Source organism: Narcine bancroftii, chromosome 2 (assembly GCF_036971445.1).
Source record: "Narcine bancroftii isolate sNarBan1 chromosome 2, sNarBan1.hap1, whole genome shotgun sequence".
NCBI classification, from domain to species: Eukaryota; Metazoa; Chordata; class Chondrichthyes; order Torpediniformes; family Narcinidae; genus Narcine; species Narcine bancroftii.
In genome coordinates this window covers 116,541,078-116,561,334 of record NC_091470.1, presented here as the reverse complement: position 1 = coordinate 116,561,334, position 20,257 = coordinate 116,541,078, and the positions used below count along the sequence as shown (strand labels likewise).

The following is a 20,257-nucleotide window of genomic DNA, read 5'->3' as shown; positions in this document are numbered from 1 at the left end:
AAAAGAGCTCAAGGGCTCATACTGTGCTGTAATCCCGGGGATACTTTGTGATGAGTGTGAAAGGACACAATTGATTAACAGTGGTCCAGTGTGAACGCCATAAAGCGTGGCTTCCTTAATTGGTTCACTGAACGGCCAATCTACTGGTTAGCCAGCACCTCTAGGTTCAGAACAGTTTTTTTCTTGATAGATTTCAGGCTTCTGAATCTCCTCGTCCAACCCTAATAAACCCGTATCCGGGACCGCCACAAGATCTGTCTGTACTATTGAAATATAATTTTTCTGCACCCGTGAATATCTATTAATCTATCATTTTCTATTTATTTATCTCTTTTTCCATCTTGGGGTATTGTGATAATTTGGAAGGGCTCAAGGCTGAAACATTGGTTATCTATCTTGTATATCTTGGTCTCCTATGGATGCTGAGAGACCAGCTGAGTTCCTCCAGCCTTTTGTGTTTTTACCACAATCACAGTGTCTGCAGGCTTTCATGTTTCACTCTGTGTGGATTTCCGCCAGAAACACTGGTTTCTTCCCACCCTTCAAAATAAACGGGAGTGTAATTGGGCAGCATGTGGCCAGAATCAGCTTCAACCATGTGGTAAATCACAAAATTCTGTAGATACTGGGGTTGAAGTAAAAACACAGGATGCTGGAGAAGTTCAGCAAGTCAAAGAGTGTCCTTTATGTAGCAAAGGCAAAGATACATAACCGATGTTTTGGGCTTGAGCGCTTCATCAAGCTCGAAACATTGGTTATGTATCTTTACCTTAACTGCTTGATCTGCTGAGGTACTCCAGCATGTTGTAAATAAAATGTAAAATAAATATTTCTTTTTATGATGGTTCTTTTCATTTTTAGCTCAATCTTGACATTCCAAACGTTCACTGAGAATCATTTCCCTTGTGAACACAGTTTTTCGGAGTGGACTTTATAAATAGCTCTAATGTACAAACATAAATTCAGTTTATAACAGTCCCAATGTATGAATTTACATAACAAATGCACAACAGACACAGGAATCCTCACCTTTCTCAGTTTTGCATAGTCGATGAGCTCTGGCCGATGTCTGTGGATAAGGGCGCAGAACCCAAGGCCATCCTTCCAGCTGAAAACAGAGTACAGAAGGAAATTACATTAGTTCACCAACACACTTGGAGAAATCTCTCTAGGGTAACAAAAGGGACGGTGTGGTGAGTGCAACACTATGACTGTGCCAGCGACCCCAGTTCGAATCCACCACTATCTGGAAGGAGTTTGTACGTTCTCCCTGTGACCAGCGTGGGTTTCATCCCACATTCCAAAAAAATGTACAGGGGTGGTAGGTTAAGGTGAAAGGTGAAATATTTAAAGGGAACATATGCGGGGAAATTCTTGACTCAGATAGCAGCACAGGGTCTGCGCCGGATACAATGATTCTGTTGTTCAAATATACATCAACTCATCAGCTCTTAGAATTCAAAAAAAGTACAAGATGTCTTTGGGCAGAAACTGGTGCAAGGTGCAGCTCAAGAATATCATTCATTCAACTAACAGGCCCTTCAGCCCTTGATGTTGTGCTGACTTATATATCCCTTCCTTAAAAAAAGTACTAAACCTTCCCCACCCTGTATCCTTCTATTTTTATTCCTTCCATGTGTCTAAGAGTCTCTTAAATGCTCCCAAAGTTTCAGCTTCCACAACCATCATCCCTGGCAAGGCATTCCAGTCCCCCACAACTCTCTGCGTAAAGGAGTTACCCCTGATGTCTCCTCTAAACATTTCTCCCTTCACTTTGTACTCATGTCGTCTGGTGTTTGCTGATCTTGTCCGGGGAAAAAGGTGCTTGTTGTCCACCCTATCTATGCCTCTCATAATCTTGTAGATCTTTATCAAGTCTCCTCTCATCCTTCTACGCTCCAAAGAGAAAAGCCCCAGCTCTGCTAACTTTGTTTCATAAAACTTGTTTTCCAATCCAGGCAACATCCTGGTAAATCTCCTCTGCACCTTCTCCATAGCTTCCACATCCTTCCTGTAATGAGGTGACCAGAACTGAATACAATACTCTTAAGTTGGGGTGGCATGGTTGGTGTAGTGGTTGACACAATGCCTTTACAGCACCAGCAATTGGGAATGGAGTTCGAATCCTGCGCTAACTATAAGGAGTTTGTACGTTCTCCTCGTGTCTGCGTGGGTTTTCCCCAGGGGGCTCCAGTTTCCTCCCACCATTCGAAATGTACTGGGGATGTAGTTTAATTGGGTGTAAATTGGGCGGTACAGACTCGTGGGCTGAAATGGCCTGTTACCATGCTGAATGTCTAAATTTTTTTAAAAATTAAAGTGTAGTCTCACCAGAGATTTTTAGAGTTGTAACATGACCTCCTGAATTCAATCCCCTTATTAATGAAGCCCAGCATCCCATAGGCCTTCTTAACTATCCTATCAACCTGTTCGGTGACCTTGAGGGATGTATGCATTTGGACCCCAAGGTACATCCTTTTTTTCTTTGGCTTGGCTTCGCGGACGAAGATTAATGGAGGAGTAATTGCCACGTCAGCTGCAGGCTCGTTTGTGGAAGTAATCAACCATTAACCCTGTACTCACCCTCTGGTTTGTCCTTCTAAAATGCATCACCTCATACTTATCTGGATTGAACTCCATCTGCCACTTTTCTGCCCAACTTTGCCTCCTGTCTATATCTTCCTGTAACCTTCAACAACCTTCAGCTCCATCCACAACTCCTCCAATCTTACTGACCCATCCTTCCAACTCTCATCCAGGTCATTTACAAAAATCACAAAGTGCAGGGGGTCCCAGAACAGATCCTTGTGGCCCCTCCACTAGTCACCAGCCTCCACGCAGAATACTTTCCTTCCACTACTACTCTCTGCTTTCTACAGGCAAGCCAATTTTGTATCCACATAGCCAAAATGCCTCAAGACTTTCATGGGGAACCTTGTCAAATACCTTGCTAAAATCTATGTAGACCACATCTACTGCCTCACCCTCATCAATTTCTTTTGCTACCTCCTCAAAAGACTTAATTAGGCTCATGAGGCACAACCTTCCCCTCACAAAGCCATGCTGACTATCCTTGAGTAAACTGGACTTCAAAAAATACTCATGGATCCTATCCTTAAGAATCTTCTCCAATAGTTTGCACACCACTGACATAAGACTCACCTGTATATAATTTCTAGGATTCTCCCTATTACTTTTTAAAACAAGGGGACTACATTTACCATTCTCCAATCTTCTGACACCTCCCCTGTGGCCAAAGAAGATTCAAAGATCGTAGCTACTGCCCCAGCTATCTCTTCTCTCACTTCCTACAGCAACCTGGGGTACATCATGTCTGATCCTGGGGACTTATCAATCTTAATGTTTTTAAGAGGATCCAATGCATCTGTTTCCTTAATCTCCACATTGTCCAATGCACAGGCCTGTTCTATTCTGACCTCACCCTGATCAAGGTTCTTCTCTCTGAAGCAAAGTATTCATTTAGGACTTCCCGAATCTCTTCCACCTCCAGGAACGTGTTGCCTCCTTTATCCTTTAGCGGCCCCATTCTCGTCATCTTTCTGTTCTTCACATATGCATAGAACGCCTTCGTCCTAAGGCCTTCTCGTGCCCCTGTCAAGCTCTCCTAAGACCTTTCTTAAGCTCCTTCCTGGCTACCATATCATGAGCCCTTCCTGTTTCTTGCTTCCTATATCTAATGTACGTTTCCTTCTTCCTCTTGATGAGCTGCCTCACCTGCTACGCAACCATGGTTCCCTTTTCCTTGTCCCAGTGGGATAAACCTATTCTGAACCCAGCACAAGTGGTCCCTAAACCTCCTCCACATGACTTCTGTGCTTTCACCCTTGAACATCTGTTTCCAATTTATTCTTGCTAGTTCTTGCCTCATCCCTTCACAATTAGCCCTTCCCCAGTTAAGCACTTCTCCAGTTTGACTGTTTTTATCCTTTTCCATAGCAACACAGAAGCTAAGGGAGTTGTGGTCACTCTCACCAAAATGCTCCCCCACTGAGAGGTCCACCACCTGACCAGGTTCATTACCCTGAACAAGATCCAGTATGGCTTCTCCTCTCGTTGGCTGGTCTACACACTGTATCAGGAATCCTTCTTGTATACACCTGTCAAATTCAGCCCCTTCTATCCCTCTTGCCAGTCAATATTAGGGAAGTTGAAATCACTCATAACTACACCCCTATATTTCCTGCACTATTCCAATATATGCCTAATTATCTGCTCCTCAGTGTCCCAAGGGCTATTTGGGGACCTTTACACCACTCCCAGCACAGTGATTGCTCCCTTCCTATTTCTGACTTCCACCCACACTGACTCAGTGGACACTCCTTCTGCAGCGTCCTCCCTTTCTATTGCCGTGATACCATCCCTGACCAGTAATGTTACTCCCCCAACCCCTTTACTACTTCCCATCCTATTCTTTTTAAAAAAAACTAAACCCTGGTATCTGCTTCAGCCCTTCCTCCGGCCAAGTTTCAGTAACAGCTACATCATAGTTCCACTAACTGATCCATGCTCTAAGTTGATCCCCTTTATTCCTGATACTCCTAGCATTGAAATAGACACATTTCAACCCCTCAAAACCCCCATGTTTTGTCCCTTGCCTGTCCTTCCACACCAAATCAGAACTCAGCATCATGCTTTTGTCCTCCTTCTACCCTAATCTCTGCCCTCACATTCTGATTCCCACCCCCCCCCCCCCCCCCCCACCCTGGCCAAACTAGTTTAAACCCTCCCCAACAACTCTAGCATACCTGCCTGCCAGGATATTGATCTCCCTCCAGTTCAGGTGCAGCCTGAACTTTTTTTACAGGTCAGACCTTCCACAGAAGAGATCCCAATGATCCAGAAATCTGAACCCCTGCTCCTGGTACCAACTCTTCATCCATGCATTCATCTACCACAGCTTCTTGTTCCTTCCCTCTCTGGTGTGTGGTACTGTCAGCAATCCTGACGTTACCATTCTTAAGGTCCTGCTTTTTAACTTCTTTCCTACCTCCCTATATTCCCTCTTCAGGACTTCATCTCCACTTCTATCTATGTCATTGGTCCCCATTTGGACCACGACATCCGGATACTCGCCATCACCCTCTAGAATGTCATGAACTTGATCAGAGATGTTCCTGACCCTGGCACCTGGGAGGCAACATACTATCCGGGAGTCTCAATCTCATTCACAGAACCTACCATCCACTTGCCTATCTGAGTCTCCAATCAACATAGTTCTCTTCTCACCCCTTCCCTTCTGAGTCGATAGGCCAGTCTCTATGACAAAAATGTGGCCACCATGACTTGTCCCTGGTAGATCGCTCCCCCCCCAACAGAATCTAAAACAACATACTCACTGGAGAATGGCCTCTGCAGTGTCTGCCTATTCCCCTTCCCTCTCCTAACAGTCACCCAGTTACCCGTCTCCAGACTTTTGGGGGTGACTGTCTCCCTGAAGCTCCTCTCCCATCACTGCCTCGGCCTCTTGAATGATCCAGAGGCTCCACCTCCAGCTTCTTAACTTGGCCTCCCAGGAGCTGCAGCTGGATGCACCTCTTGCAGGTGCAGTGACCAGGGGCAATTGTGGTGTCCCAGATTTCCCACATCCTGCATTCAGAGCATTCCACTGCTGGAGCTGCCGCCTCCATTAACCATTTCTAATTTAAATACAAAGATCTTTCCTGGCCTTACCTGACAGGAAACAGGCTCGTCCTCAGCCTCTGCTCGCCGAAGCCTCGTGAGCCGAGCCTCTGTCACTCACACACTAGCCGCTTCCCTCTATTTATTTGTCCATGCCCCTTATCTTTATAACTACTCCCACCAATCACTGTTCTATTTAACCCTTAACTTGCCCTCTGCTCCATTTTTAAATGCACTCTCCCCAAGCTGGTTCCTGACACTCACAGCTCCCCGAGCCCCTCGCTCCTCCTCTTCCAGAAACAGTCCCAAGGTGACTATGACCCAAGATGCATTGTACAAAGAGCTGTTAATAGACACTGTGGCCTAATTTAGCATCTTTCACCAGATTGAAGGGTTGTTATAGAGACTATACTGAATAACAAGTTTAGGACTATTATTGATAATACAAAAATACAGCAGGTCTGCAAATTGTAAGAAAAGCTACCAAGTAATATTGAGAGGCTGAGGGGCCACAAACCTGTTCACAGTGATGGGACGGAGGGGGAGAGACCACACACCTGCCCACAGTGATGGGACGGAGGGGAGAGACCACACACCTGTCCACAGTGATGGGACGGAGGGGGAGAGACCATACACTTATCCACAGTGATGGGACAGAGAGACCACACACCTGTCCGCAGTGATGGGTCGGAGGGGGAGAGAGACCACGCATCTATCCACAGTGATGGGATGGAGAGACCACACACCTGTGCGCAGTGATGGGTCGGAGGGGGAGAGAGACCACGCATCTATCCACAATGATGGGACGGAGAGACCACACACCTGTGCAGTGATGGGTCTGAGGGGGATGGACCACACATCTGTCTGCAGTGATGCGTCGGAGGGGAATGGACTACACACCTGACTGCAGTGATGGGTCAGGAGGATCGCACACTTGTCCATACAGCACACTATCTTCAATCCACTACCATTACACACACACACACACACACACACACACACACACACACACACACACACACACACACACACACACACACACACACTCTCCCACACATAGCCACCTCTGCCCACACACACCATTGCTGCCAACAAACTCATCTGCAGGAACATTAATGTATCATCAGATCTTGAACAGGAAACAAAAGAAATCTGGACATGAGGAATCTGCCAAAATGCTCTTTCAGCGAAAGGAGTGGCAACTGTCCACTGTCATTTTTAAGGGTACCTTATTAATTCTGATTGCATTTATGGCTTTCCAGAAATTTTAATCCCGCAGTGTTTTTAAACCAATTATGTTAAGCAGTACCCACAAAACAGAATTGAATCTGGTGACAGAATGCCTACACTCAAAATGAGGCCATTTGGTGGAATGAGTCCATACTGTTTTAAATAGCATAGAATCCACTTCATCATCTCCCATCAACCCTGCATATTTATCCCTCTGTCATTCTGAACATCTGAACCTCCTCCACTATTGCTCCCGGCTGTGCATTCCAAATCTACCCACTCACTGTTTTACAGGTTTTTTATTCACCTTACTTTTTCAATCACTTTGCTCCCTCAGTACCTCCCCCTGTGACGACCACAAGAGTGATACCAGTGCCTACACCTCCTCTCTCACCACTACTCGGGGCCACAAACAGTCCTTCCAAGTGAAGCAACACTTCACCTGTGAACCTGACGGAGGATTTACTGCATCTAGTACTCCCGATGTGGTCTCCTCTACATCAGAGAGATGGTTGCTGACTGGGAGATCTTTTTGATGAGGACCTTTGCTCTGTCTGCTGCCACAGCAAGGACTTCCTAGTGGCTAATCCCTTTAAATCCACACACACTGCCAAACTGACATGCCTGTCCATGGCCTCATGCACTGCCAACCTGCAAACTGGAGGAACAACACCTAATAGTCCGCCTCGGCCCTCTCCAATCAGACAGCATTGACATCGACCTCCAATTTACATTGAACCCTTTCCCTGAGTATCTCTCTTTCCCTCTCCCTCCTTTCTTCCAGCTCCCCACTCCTTCCCTTCCTTCTCTTATCAGAGATATACTCTCCCCTCATCAATTTTTTTCTCCTACACCCCCACCTGTATCCACCAATGACCTTACCTGTTAGGCTATGTCCCACCCCCCTCTCCTCACTTTCCCTCCCACCTCTTTATTCAGGCACCTCCTTGTGAAGGGTTCAGGCCTGAAACGTTGGTTGCCCTTTACTTCTTGTGGATGCTGCGTGACCTGCTGAGTTTCTCCAGCACATACGTGTGTTGCACTCGGCCCCATCGTCTGCAGACTTTCTTGTTTAACAAATTTCATTTTACGTTCCCTGGTCCTCAGACTCCTCACCAATGGGAATGCCTTCCCTCTCTCCAGTCTGTCAGTATCCTTGATGAACGTAAACATATCCACATGATCTGTGCTCATCTTATCAAGGACCAAAAACTGCTGAGAATCCACCAGCATCAGCCCAGTGAGGATGGTATAGAGGTCTCAGTCAGCTGTGCTCTCTGTCTCCATGAGGAGGTTTCTGTTTTTGGTCTCCATCATCCTGACTGGCCTACCTCTCCTCCTCCTGTTTATTTCTCTCTTTTTACTACCGTAATTATTCCCGCTTACTTTTGTCACTCTACTTGCATTTAGTTTTCCTCCTCTTTGAACTTTCTGTGAGTTAAGCGGTTCACTCTCTGACATTGGTTACCCTGTTTAATTACCATTTTGAGGAGGTAACATTGAAGTTCCTCCTGAGTGTGTTAACGGAGGGCGATGGATTGGACAGGGTTACCTGATGTGGAAGTTCTGGATGTTGACATTCTTGTAAGGAGCAGTCTTTCGTTGGCACCAGAGCAGTAACCCTTCCTTTGCAGACGTCTCTGTGAAGATCGGAGACAGACATTAGAATAAAGTAACTCTACGAGGATAGGGAACAACTGTTCAAGAGTAGACTGTGAGCAGGGGGAATGTGTTGACAGAACTTGGAGTCAATATGCTGGAGGAACTCAGCTGGACTTTTCAGTGTCTATAGGAGGTAGATATTAGATACATCGTCGATGTTTCAGGCCTGAGCCCTTTTTCAAGAAATAAGCAAAAGGCCATTTCATGCCAGGAGGGAAAACATAAACTTACCTTTCAAGAAGCAGCCCTAAAAGGCTGCTCCAGCATCGCATTCATTTCGAGCAGCACCTCGCAACGCCCTCTGTAGCTGATGGAGGTCGGGCAACTGGTGCCGTTACGCCACCTGTCATAAATACGCGGCAGGGCAATGTGCGTCTTCCCGACCCATAATCCCACATGTAGCTGGAACTGCTGTGGTTCCCAGAACAGTTCCAGCTGCGTGGGGGATTATGGGTCGGGAAGACGTCCATTGCTCTGCTGCATTTTGAGCCGCAGAAAGCGGGTCTGAAAGCCGAAACGGCCCGGTGTTGCCGTCACAGCCTGCACCTGCCCTAACGGCCCCCTCCAGCTTCCCCTGCCCTGATGGCTCCTGTCGGCCCCCGCTGCCCTGATGGCCCCTGCCAGCTGCCTCTGTCCCTGCTGCCCTGACGGCTCACACTGCCCCAACGTCTCCCACTGTCCCAATGGTCCCAGCTGCCCCAATGGTCCCCGCTGCCCCAATGGCCCCCACTGATGGCTCCTGCTGCCCCGATGGCTCCCACTAACGGCTCCTGCTGCCCCGACGGCTCCCACTGATGGCTCCTGCTGCCCCGAAGGCTCCCACTGATGGCTCCTGCTGCCCCGACGTCCCCCACTGATGGCTCCTGATGCCCCAAAGGCCCCCACTGATGGCCCCCGCTGCTACGACTACTCCCACCCACCAACTCTGCCTTGAGGGGGTCATGGAGGGAGAAGGGTGAGTGGGGAGATGGGTCGTGGACTGACGGTGTCATCTGCCCACCCCTTACCAGCTGCTTGCTGACAGCTGTACATTCAGGTCAGGTGGCGGAGTGCAGTGCTCCACCGATTATCCTTCCCTAAGAAGGGTTGGATTCGGCACCTTGGAGCCAGCCATGGAGCATTCAGAAAGGTTCATCTTTAGCCGTAAGGGCGAAGAATCTCTGCCTTTTCAGATGAGTGTTTTCCTTGCTTAAATGTGCCTAGAATGAGCCAGAAGCAGTAAATCTCAGAAAGTTCCAGAATTCAAACATTGGGGAAGGAATCCAGTCCAACAAAAGACGTTAAGTAGATGTGATAAGGGACGAGGTGAGAATTTATCAGAGGGAAAGGTGATGGGGGAAGAAGTTGTGGGGGGGTGGGTGGGGGCGTTAATGAAAACCAGAGAAATCAGTATTTACGCATCCAGTTGGAGGATGTCCAGTCAGAAGATGAGGTGTTATTCCTCCAATTTGCGGGTGGTCTCAGTCCGGCAGTGCACGAGACCCTGGACAGACATGTCGGCAAGGAATGGGGCAGGGAATTAAAATGGGTGGCCACTGGGGATCCACACTATTGCACCATTCAGAGCGGAGGTGCTCAACAAGGTGATCTCCTGGTCTGCGTTCAGTCTCTCCGAGGTAGAGGAGACCACAGCAGGAGCACCGGATGCAGATTCACAAGTGAAATGCTGCTTCACTTGGAAAGACTGTTTGGGGCCCCAACTGGTGCTGAGGGAGGAGGTGTGGGTGCAAGTGGAGAATCTCCTGCAGATACAGGGGAAGGTGCCAAGGGGATGATTGGTAGGGAGGGAGGAGTGGTCAAGGGAGTCACAGAGAGAGCAGTCCCTGCAGAAGGTAAATATGAGGAAAATAGGGTGATCGAGAGACGTGGTGTGGAGATATGGCATGGGAAACCTCCTCATTAGTCAGGAAGGCACAGCAGTGCCTGAACCTCTTTAGGAGGTTGAAGAGGGTAAGGCCGGCGGCCCCCACCCTGGCAACATTTTACAGGAACACAATCGAGCACGCCCTGTCCGGCTGCATCATTGTGTGGGACAGTAGCTACAAAGCATTGGGACTGGAAGTCAATAAGAGGATCATCAAAATGACAAAGAAGATCACCAGGGTCTCCATATCCTCTATTCAACACATTTACCAGAAGCATTGCTGAAATGGGGCTCAAAGAATTATTGAGGTCCCTTTCCATCCAGCACATAGTATCTCTGACCCACTACCATCATTGAAGTACAGGAGCATCACAATCAGGATTGCCAGGCTGAGAAATAGCTCTTCCCACAATCTGTGAGACTGATGAATGGTAAACCAGGGAAATAATTCCCAAATATTCATATATTTTTATTTAAAATTATATTTCTATGTATATATGGGATTATTCTGTACTACGGACTTTGTGTGTATGTGTGTGTTGTAAGGTAAAACATCATGAGATGGGAATGTGTAGGGAGTTACCCTGTACAGGGCAGTAACAAGAAGGGGAGGTGTCCTTGTACTCCTGTTAGGTAAAACATCATGAGATGGGACCGGAGAAGGAGTCACCCAGTACTAAGGAGTAACAGAATGCATCCTTGTACTTACAAGATAAGAGAGACATTGATGGATTGAGAGGCAGGAAGCTAGCAGGGAAAGGATAGCAACAGTTTTAGTCATTGGACAAGTAATGATATGATGATGTTCTAAGCATGTATCCAAGGGTATAAAAAATCACCATTTTGCTGATAACGGCAGAATGCATTCTCCGACTAACTTTGTTAGTCGCAAGTGTTACAATCCGGTAATAAAGAACAAAGAACCCTGATTTCGACTCAGCCTGGTGTTTGTCTCACTCATTCATGAACAAAGCAGACCTAACAGTGTGCACATCATCATCCAGAGAAACCCTGTTTTGTCTGGTTGTCTATGTACTGGAACCTGAAACAGGCCCTTTGGCTCCCCTCGTCTCAGTCAAACCATCTGCACTAATCCTTCGCTCATTCTTTTACTCTTAGACATAGAACAATACGGTGTTCAATGTTGTGCTGACCCATATATCTTCTTGGCTTGGTTTCGCAGACGAAGATTTATGGATGGGTAAAGTCCACGTCAGCTGCAGGCTCGTTTGTGGCTGACAAGTCCGATGCGGGACAGGCAGACACGGTTGCAAGGGAAAATTGGTTGGTCGGGGTTGGGTGTTCTAAACCCTCCCTACCAATTCTCTTCAACTTCCCCCCCTCCCATTCTACCACTCACCATCCCACTGGGAGGCAGTGGTGGGGGAGTAAACAGGAGGAAACCCGTGCAGCCACAGGGAGAACGTGCGAACTCCATTCAGGTCGTGGCCGAGGTGGGGATTGAAAGTGGGCCCTTGGAGTTGAGGGGCACCGCCTCTACTCCCTGCACCTCCGTGCCACCAAAAGCAAAAGTGGTTTTTCAAGATTCAAAATGTCTAGAGACAAGCATCAATGCCACAGTCACAGAGAAAAAAGGCTACCAGTTAAACAAGAAAGTCTACAGATGCAAGGGCAGTACATGAATGTGCCAGAGAAACTCAGTGACCAACCATTTTAATTCCACACGCCGATATGTCTATCCATGGCCTTGTGCGCTGCCAAACCAAGGCCACCCACATAATGGAACCACACCTGGCATTCCGTCTGGGCATTCTCCATGAAAATGGCATGAATATCGACTTCCAATTCCTGTTCCCTCCCTCTCCCAAGTCTGTCTCTTCCCCTACCCCTGTCTCCTTTCCTCCAGCTCCCCACCCTTTCCCTCTCCGAATAGAGAGCTACCCTCTCCCCCATCGTTGCTCAGCTTCTTTCTCTTCTCTATCCATCTATGGCTCTTTTCTGTGAGTCTGGGCTCCTCTCCCTGCCCTTTCCTCCCTTTTTACACAGGATTGGACGATGGGTTTGGGCCCGAATCGCTGGTTAACCTTTACTTCCCATGGACGCTGCATGACCTGATGAGTTTCTCAAGCATTTTTGTGTATTGTATTTACACACTTTCACCACTTCAGAATGCCCAGAAGTACTTATCATCTCCAATGAAATATCCCTGAAGAGGGCAGCACGGTTATGACGGCACTAGTGATCAGGCTCGAATCTGCCGCTGTAAGGAGTTTGCACCATCTCCTGGTGACCTGCGCGGATTTCCCCTGGGTGCTCTGGTTCCTTCCCACCCTCCAAAACGTGCAGGGTTGGGAGGCTAATTGGGTGTAATTGGGCGGCATGGGTAGATTCAGGTTCTACTGTGCTGCAATTAACTAATTTAAATGAAGGTGCAGTCGCAGGTTGTCGGGCCAGAAACAGCAATGTGAGTTTGTGCAGTTACTAGACTCCAATGCAAGGACAATGAGGCTTGGGAAATGGCAGAAATGTAGGAAGAGTTGAACATTTCGGTCTTTTGTTTTAGTACTCAGAAGGCGATGGATAAAATTGTTTAAATGATGAAAGGATGAAAGTGCATAGATGGGCGCAGAGTGACAGACAAGAAACTTAAATGTGAAGGGAAGGTGGCCTCTGAAGTGGAGGGGTGAGGGAAAGAACCACTTCAGATTGGAGAAGTGCCACAGGAGGTGGAGAAAGGTGAACAGGGATGCCTGCAAGGATTAAAATGTTCAAATTAGGGATACAGCACGGTAACATTTCGGCCCAAAAGCCTGTGCCACCCTATTAACCTACAACTCCCAGTATGTTTTGAAGGGTGGGAGGAAACCAGAGCTCCCAGGGAAAATGCACGCAGACACAGGAAGTACATACAAACTCCTTACAGACAGCGCGGGATTCAAACCCCGGACCCAATCGCTGGTGCAGTAATGGCGTTGCGCTGACTGCTACACCAACCGTGCCACCCCAATTGTAACATAGGATTGTAACATAGACTTGTTCAGGCAAATAACCTGTCTCAATGGCTCACTCCCTGATCACAAAGGTGGATGTGTCAGCCTCAAATATGCCTGAGGCTTCATGCTGGAGGTTCTCGCCACAAATAATTAATAGCCCAGAATTAAGAATGGGAGTTTATGCATGACAGCTGCCAGCTATTCAGCATTCCAGGGACATCAAAACCTCTAGGCACTCTCTATTCAAAGCTAGTCCTGAGCTGGGGCAACATCTTCCCTGAGGCTGAATGGCCTGGATCCTGGAAAGCGCCCTCCCACTCCAATTTCCAAAATAAACTGAAACGCCTTGGAAGTCTGCAGGAGCCGATGGAAAGAATCCTTCCAGGTCAAGTCCTACAAAGCAAGGGAGGCTGAGCTGAGAGCAATGGTCATTGGAGCAATGAAGATTTATGGAAGTACAGAAGATCATGAGCGGCTTACATAGGGTGGATAGCCTGCAACCTTTTCCTGGGGCATCAAGAGCAAATAGCAGAGGGCATCTGTTTTAAAGTGAGTGGAGGAAAGTTGGGGGTAGGGATAGGCAGAAGGTTTATAACAGAGAGTGATGGGTGCCTGAAACGCATTGCCAGGAGAGGTGGTGGAGGTTGCTATGATTGGGTCACTCAAAAATCTCTTAAATAAGGTGTAGGAAAAATGGAGGGTTATGGGTGTGAGGGAGGGAAGGATTAAATTGTGGAGGAGTAGGTTCACGCAGATCAGTACAACATTGTGGGCTAAAAGGCCTGTACTGTGCTGTAATGTTCTCTGTTTCAAAGCAAGGCAAGCCCTGCCCACCACACGGCCTTCCCACCTGAGCACATTTGGCAGGGACCAGAGTACAAAGCAGTATCTTGTTTTCAATATTACACTGAAGAAAGTTCCCCTTCCGCCCATGTGCAAGGCCTTGTTAGCAGAGGCAACTGGATCAATCAGGAGTGGGTCAGGGTTCCTGACAAAGGGCCCAGGCCTGTAACGTTGCTCACCCTTTACCTCCTGGGGATGCTGCGTGTCCTGCCGAGTTTCCCCAGCGCATTTGTGCACTGCAGAGTTACCAGCCTTCTCTTTGAATATCTGAACTACATTTTAAATAATCATTTGTAACGGGAAACTTCCTGCCACAGCAGGGCTGACAGCAGGAATATACTGTCATTTCAAAGATTTCCTGGCCTAGAATTCCCCATCACATTGTTTCTTTGAAAACCTTTCAAATATTCATGTTTAAAACCTGTATAGGTTTTAAAATTTGGCAATTTTCTTACCAAAAATAAACTTTATTCATGATAAAAATACAATGGTTCTCAAGCCTTTTCTTCCCACTCGCATCCCACTTTAAGTAATCCCTATGCCATAGGTGCTCTGTGATTAGTAAGGGATTGCTTAAGGTAAGATGTGAGTGGGAAGGGAAGGTTGAGAATCACTGCTCGAGACCCAATTGTTACAGAAATATTTTGCTTGAGAAAAATCGTCATTGGCCCATTTCCTTTGGAGTTATGAAACCGTGCACATAACAAGTCAATTAGGGATGATTAAAACAGTGGTTTTCAAATTTTTCTTTCTACCTACATCTCACCTTAATCAATCCCTTACTAATCACAGAGCACCGATGGCATAGGGATTAGTTGATTAGTTAAAGTGGGATGTGAATGGAAAGAAAAAGGTTGAGAACCACTGATATATACAAAGGAAACCAGCATAAAGTCTTTTCACATTCTTAATGTCACGTGGCCATTTCTGCACACCGTAGTCTTAGCCCATTATTATCCTACATGGCGCCATTGCCACCCATGTTTCCCCTGACGTGATAGCTCTCTCAGTTTTTCGAGATGCCATTCGCATTTGATTCAATGTCAGGATTTTCTAATATTCCTGACAAAGGGTTCAGGCCCAAAACACTGGTTACTTTCTGGGTTACCTGCTAAGGTTTTCCAGCCCATTTGCACATTGCACTTGTCCCCAGCATCTGCAGATTTTCTTGCCATTTTCTGCCATCTATTTTATTCTGAGGACTGAGCCACGATAAGATGACAAGGCGACCACATTCTCGATGTGGGGAGAGAATAGAAATCTGCTGAATTCTCATCAGCACCTGAGAAAATCATTGCAAATTCGTCAGGTATTGGGTGACAGGGAAGTGAACGGGAGAGTGGAACTTGCTGGTAAGAATGGACATAAGCTGATTCAGTCTCCCAGCTGATAACATCAATGCTCATCGGGAATTTAATGACCAACATCATTTAATGAGATTTTCCCAATTCACTGACAGGATGTGACCACAAATAAGCCTGCCTGTTTTCTGATGCCTTCAAAGACCGAAGCCACAGGGCGTTGAGCTTCGTCTACCTTTCACAGCTCAAGGATTTCGGAGCAAACTCTAACTTACCCTCCACAGAGATATCCTGAATGGCAAATCGAAGGATGATTGTCCAGATCATACCGAGTGTCATTTTTGCATTACCATCCACGATTTCTGGGGAGGCAAAAACAGCAAAAGAGGCAACGTCACAAAGGGTCCTCTCCTTTATATTTATACACAGCCGTGTCTTGGCCAGTAGCAACATGTAAATTGGAGGAAAAGCACTTTATATGTCATCTGATACCATAAGATGTAGGAGCAGAAATAGGCTCTTCAGCCCATCGAGTCTGCCCCACCATTTAATCAGGAGCTGATTCATTTGCCCCACTGCCCAGGCTCCCGCCCCCCCCCCCCCCCCCCCCCCCGTAACCTCTGGTGCCCTGGCTGATTTATCATTCTCTGCCTTAAATACACCCAATGACCTGGCCTCCACAACTGCGTGTGGCAACAAATTCCATAGATACACTGCCCGCTGGCTAAAAACAAGTTCTCCACATCTCTTCTAAGTGGATGCCCTTTAATCCTGAAATTATGACTGCTTGTCCTGGACTCTCCCACCTTGGGAAACAACCTTTCTACATCTACTCTGTTCTTGCCTTTTAACATGCAAAATATTTCAATGAGATCAGAGCAGACTTGATGGGCCGATTGGCCTACTTATGCTCCAATATCTTGTGATCCCCTCTCATTCTTCTAAATTCCAATGAGTATAGGCCAGGAACCATCAAACATTCCTCACATGACAGCTCTTTCGAGGAAACCAGAGCACCCAGAGGAAACTCACGCAGACACGGGGAGAACGTAAAAACTCCTTACAGATAACGGGGGATTCGAACCCCGGTTGCTAACCACTACATGCTGCCCACAAATCTTGGCAACTTGAAACTGGATGTTCCTGCTTTCTACTCAGGCTTAAAGCATGGGTTATATCTCTTTGCCTTCCGTGGACTCTGCGTGACTTGCTGAGTTTCCCAGCGCATTTGCGTATTGCATTACAGTCAAAGCGGCTGCAGTCTTTCCTGTTTAACTGTCATCAAGAAATAGTTCCTCCAATTTCCAGTAACTTTCCCCCTCTTCCTTTTTGTAACACCCCCCACTCCCGCCATTGGTTTCTCTCCTCTCTGTGGCCCCCGTTCCTCCTCCTCTTTTTCCTCCTCCACCCTCTTTATCAGCCCATCACCCACAAGCCCTTTACCCCTTCCCTTCATTCCATGACTAACTGCTCCTTTCCTCAACTCTCTGCCTCATCCTCCTATCACCCCAATGCCTTTTTACACCTATTTCTTCCCCCCTCCCACCCCTGCCCCCACCTTCTGACCTCCTTCCTGACAGGAGGGTCCCAGCCTGAAATGTTGACTGTCTATTGCCCTCCACGGTCGTTGCCTGTCCTGCTGAGCTCCTCCAGCACCTGTTTGTTGGCTACCATTTCCTGAACGGGTCAGAGGTCCAGCTGTGAAATGCTTCAGTTTGCCAAATGCTACATTCATCCCAACCCTGTTTCACCTCATGAAGGCACAGTCATTAGTTTGTCATCAAGGCACACGTTAATTTCTTATGAGTTTATTGGTCCCATTTGAATTTATCTGCAAGAACAGCTCATGATAAACAGGCTCAAAATATACCACGAGGCCATTCCGTTCAGGTTCAAACCTCGTCACTCATATGCAAGCCTGAAGTTGTAGCCCCTGCAATATTAGAAGCACAGGTCCTCTTTCTAGCCCATTTCCAGCCGAGGTGCAAAAAGAGCAGCTGCTTCCCTGAGCACCAAACTCCATCACAGCATCCAGCATTTTCCCTTTCCCACCCACTCCCACTTTCCACAGGGACTCCCCCATCCACTCATCCCAACCCCTCAGCACCTACCGCTGTGACTGCAAGACATGCGGCACCTCCACCCACACCTCCTCCCTCACCACCACTTGGGTCCTCGGACAGTCCTTCCAAGCCCAGCAACACCTCGCTTGTGAACCCGCAGGGGTCACCTACTGCAGAGGGTGCTCCCACCATGGCCTCCTCCACGCCAGAGAGACTGGAAGCAAACTGGGAGGTGGTTTTGTCAAGCACCTTCACTTTGCCTGGTGCCATAACAGGGACCTCCCAGTGGCCAACCATTTCAATTTTGCACCCCATTCCCACACTGACATGTCTGTCCATGGCCTCATGCACTGCCAAACTGAGATTACCCATAAATTAGAGGAACAACATCTAGTATTCTGCCTGGGCCCTCTCCAACCAGACGGCATTAACACTAATTTCTCCAATTCCTTTAAACCTGCCCATCTCTCTCTTCCCCTATCCTCCTGTCCCCTTCCCTTTCCTATCAGAGCGCTACCCCCTCCCCTATCATTTCTCAGCTTTTCTCTTCATCCACCTATCACCTCTTGATAGCCCAAACTCCTCCCCTTGGCCCTTCCTCCCTCCTCTCGTTTCCTTGCACCTCTGCCATCGTTTTATTCAGGTGCGGGGCTGGTTTGACAAAGGCTCAGACCCTTCACTTCCTGGAGATGCTGAGTGTCTTGCTGGGTTTCTCCAGCACTTTTGCATATTGCACTGTTATCCCAACATCTGCACAGTTTCCGGTTTAACTCCATAACATCTAAAGTAACGATCTCCAAGTTCAGCGACATCCAGGCTTGCTTTGAAATGTTGCACAATTATTTGGCCCCCTTTGTTTGGTCAGTTCTTGGCCCTGATTGTGAATTTCCTCATGGATCTAACATCTTTGCTCCATGTACATTCACAGACAGCAGACCTATCCAAAGAGGGGACAATATCCTTTGGAAATGAGTTAAAATGTACAAGACCATGCAGAAAGTTTCACAGCTGAGGGGAGAAGAGGGAATGAAGATGGAATGGGGAGAAAGAACAGTTCAAACCGAGACCAAACTGATGGCACCCAATATCCCATTTATGCAGTTGGAAAGAAGCAATTGCACTGCAAGTTGATATGTGGGGGGAATTGGGGGAAATAACCCCAAGATGATGCTGTGAAATTAAATTTTGGCCGGAGGTATTGCTAACTTTTTGATATGGGTTGATTTCTGCATTACAGCTTTGCATTTGCAATCAACTAAGGCCTGTTAGATCCAATAACAGCATGCTGCCATGGCAACAGTGGAGCGATCTTTAACCCTGCAAGATGTGAGCAGGAGGTAGCACTCAGACATCTATTTCTCGTGGAGGCAGTGTTTGTGTGCGGGGGCTATGTGTCTGTGATCCTTTTGTAGGCAATGCTGACGCTGGTATGCTAAAGTGATTGTCGTCCTTTGTCCCTGCTGTTCTAAGAGGAAATCACAAGTGTCGGTGCTGAAAAATCATGCAATTAATTAGGAAGCATTTTCCTTTTAAGAACTGCACCCTGCCTTAGTTCAGACTTGGCAATACAAACCTATTTAGATTATCAAACGTCCACACTTGATTTCTTGTCCGTCCTGCAAAAGATTGAGTCGTAAATTTCTTCTTTCTGCCAATCTAATTACCATTGGACCATAATTATGCCAGGATTATTTTTGTGACTTTGGTTAGTGTAATGGTAATCAAGTGACTTGCACTGATGTGTCCCCCTGAATAACAACCGCCTGCATTAATGCAGACCAAGCTGGCTAAACATGTGAACAGGAAATTCCCTGGCTCAGAATATCACAAATGTAGCAATTATTTTTCATGTACGAATATCAGAAAGTTTGCAAGAGAGTGGGGCCATTCCTGAAATTCGACCCAGCGCTTCCAGATGTGGAATGTGCTCATTCCCACAATGGGGTTTTCATCCGACATGCATGTGGAGACGTATCATTTGCCACACAGTTTTCTTTCCAAGCCTTACTCAGGGAATTCGTTCATGTCCTTTAAGGAGTGCCTGTCTCTGAGCTCGCTCAAAAAGCCCAAGGAGATCCCAACAATCCCCTCCTCCCACCCCAGTGCATCACCCATCCTACTGCATCCACTCAATCCCCTCCCACCCTAGTACAACACCCACACTGCTGCACCCAACCAATCCCTCCCAACAGAGTACAACACTCACCCTGCCGCACCCACCCAAACCCTCCCACCCCAGTACAGCACCCACACTGCTGCACACACCCAATCCCTTCACACCCCAATACAGCACCCACCTAATCCTTCCCACCCCAGTACAACACTCACCCTGCCGCACCCACCCAATCCCTCCCACCCCAGTACAACACTCACCCTGCCACACCCACCCAAACCCTCACACCCCAGTTCAGCACCCACCCAAACTTTCCCAGCCCAGTAAAACAACCACCCTGCTGCACCCACCCAATCCCCTCCCACCCCAGAACATCACCCACACTGCTGCACCTACGCAATCCCTTCCTATCCCAGTACAGCACCCATCCTGCTGCACCCACCCAGTCCTTCCCACCCCAGTACAGCACCCATCCTGCTGGACCCACCCAATCCCCTCCCAGCCTAGTACAGCACCCATCCTGCTGCACCCACCCAGTCCCTCCCACCCAGTACAGCACCCACACTGCTGCACACACCCAATCCGCT

At 47.6% G+C, this 20,257-nt stretch overlaps 1 protein-coding gene across 1 annotated transcript in view; it reads right to left on the bottom strand.

The window, feature by feature from the left end:
- Positions 1-469: 469 nt before the first annotated feature.
- The window catches only part of LOC138752926 (alpha-actinin-1-like), a 187,741-nt gene continuing 167,953 nt past the window's right edge, over positions 470-20,257 (bottom strand). The window contains exons 4-7 of the mRNA XM_069915537.1: positions 15,770-15,856; positions 8,423-8,510; positions 1,030-1,108; positions 470-625 (exon numbers count right to left, since the gene is read on the bottom strand). Of these exons, the coding sequence (XP_069771638.1) occupies positions 470-625; positions 1,030-1,108; positions 8,423-8,510; positions 15,770-15,856 (410 nt within the window). The remainder of the gene's footprint in view (positions 626-1,029; positions 1,109-8,422; positions 8,511-15,769; positions 15,857-20,257) is intronic.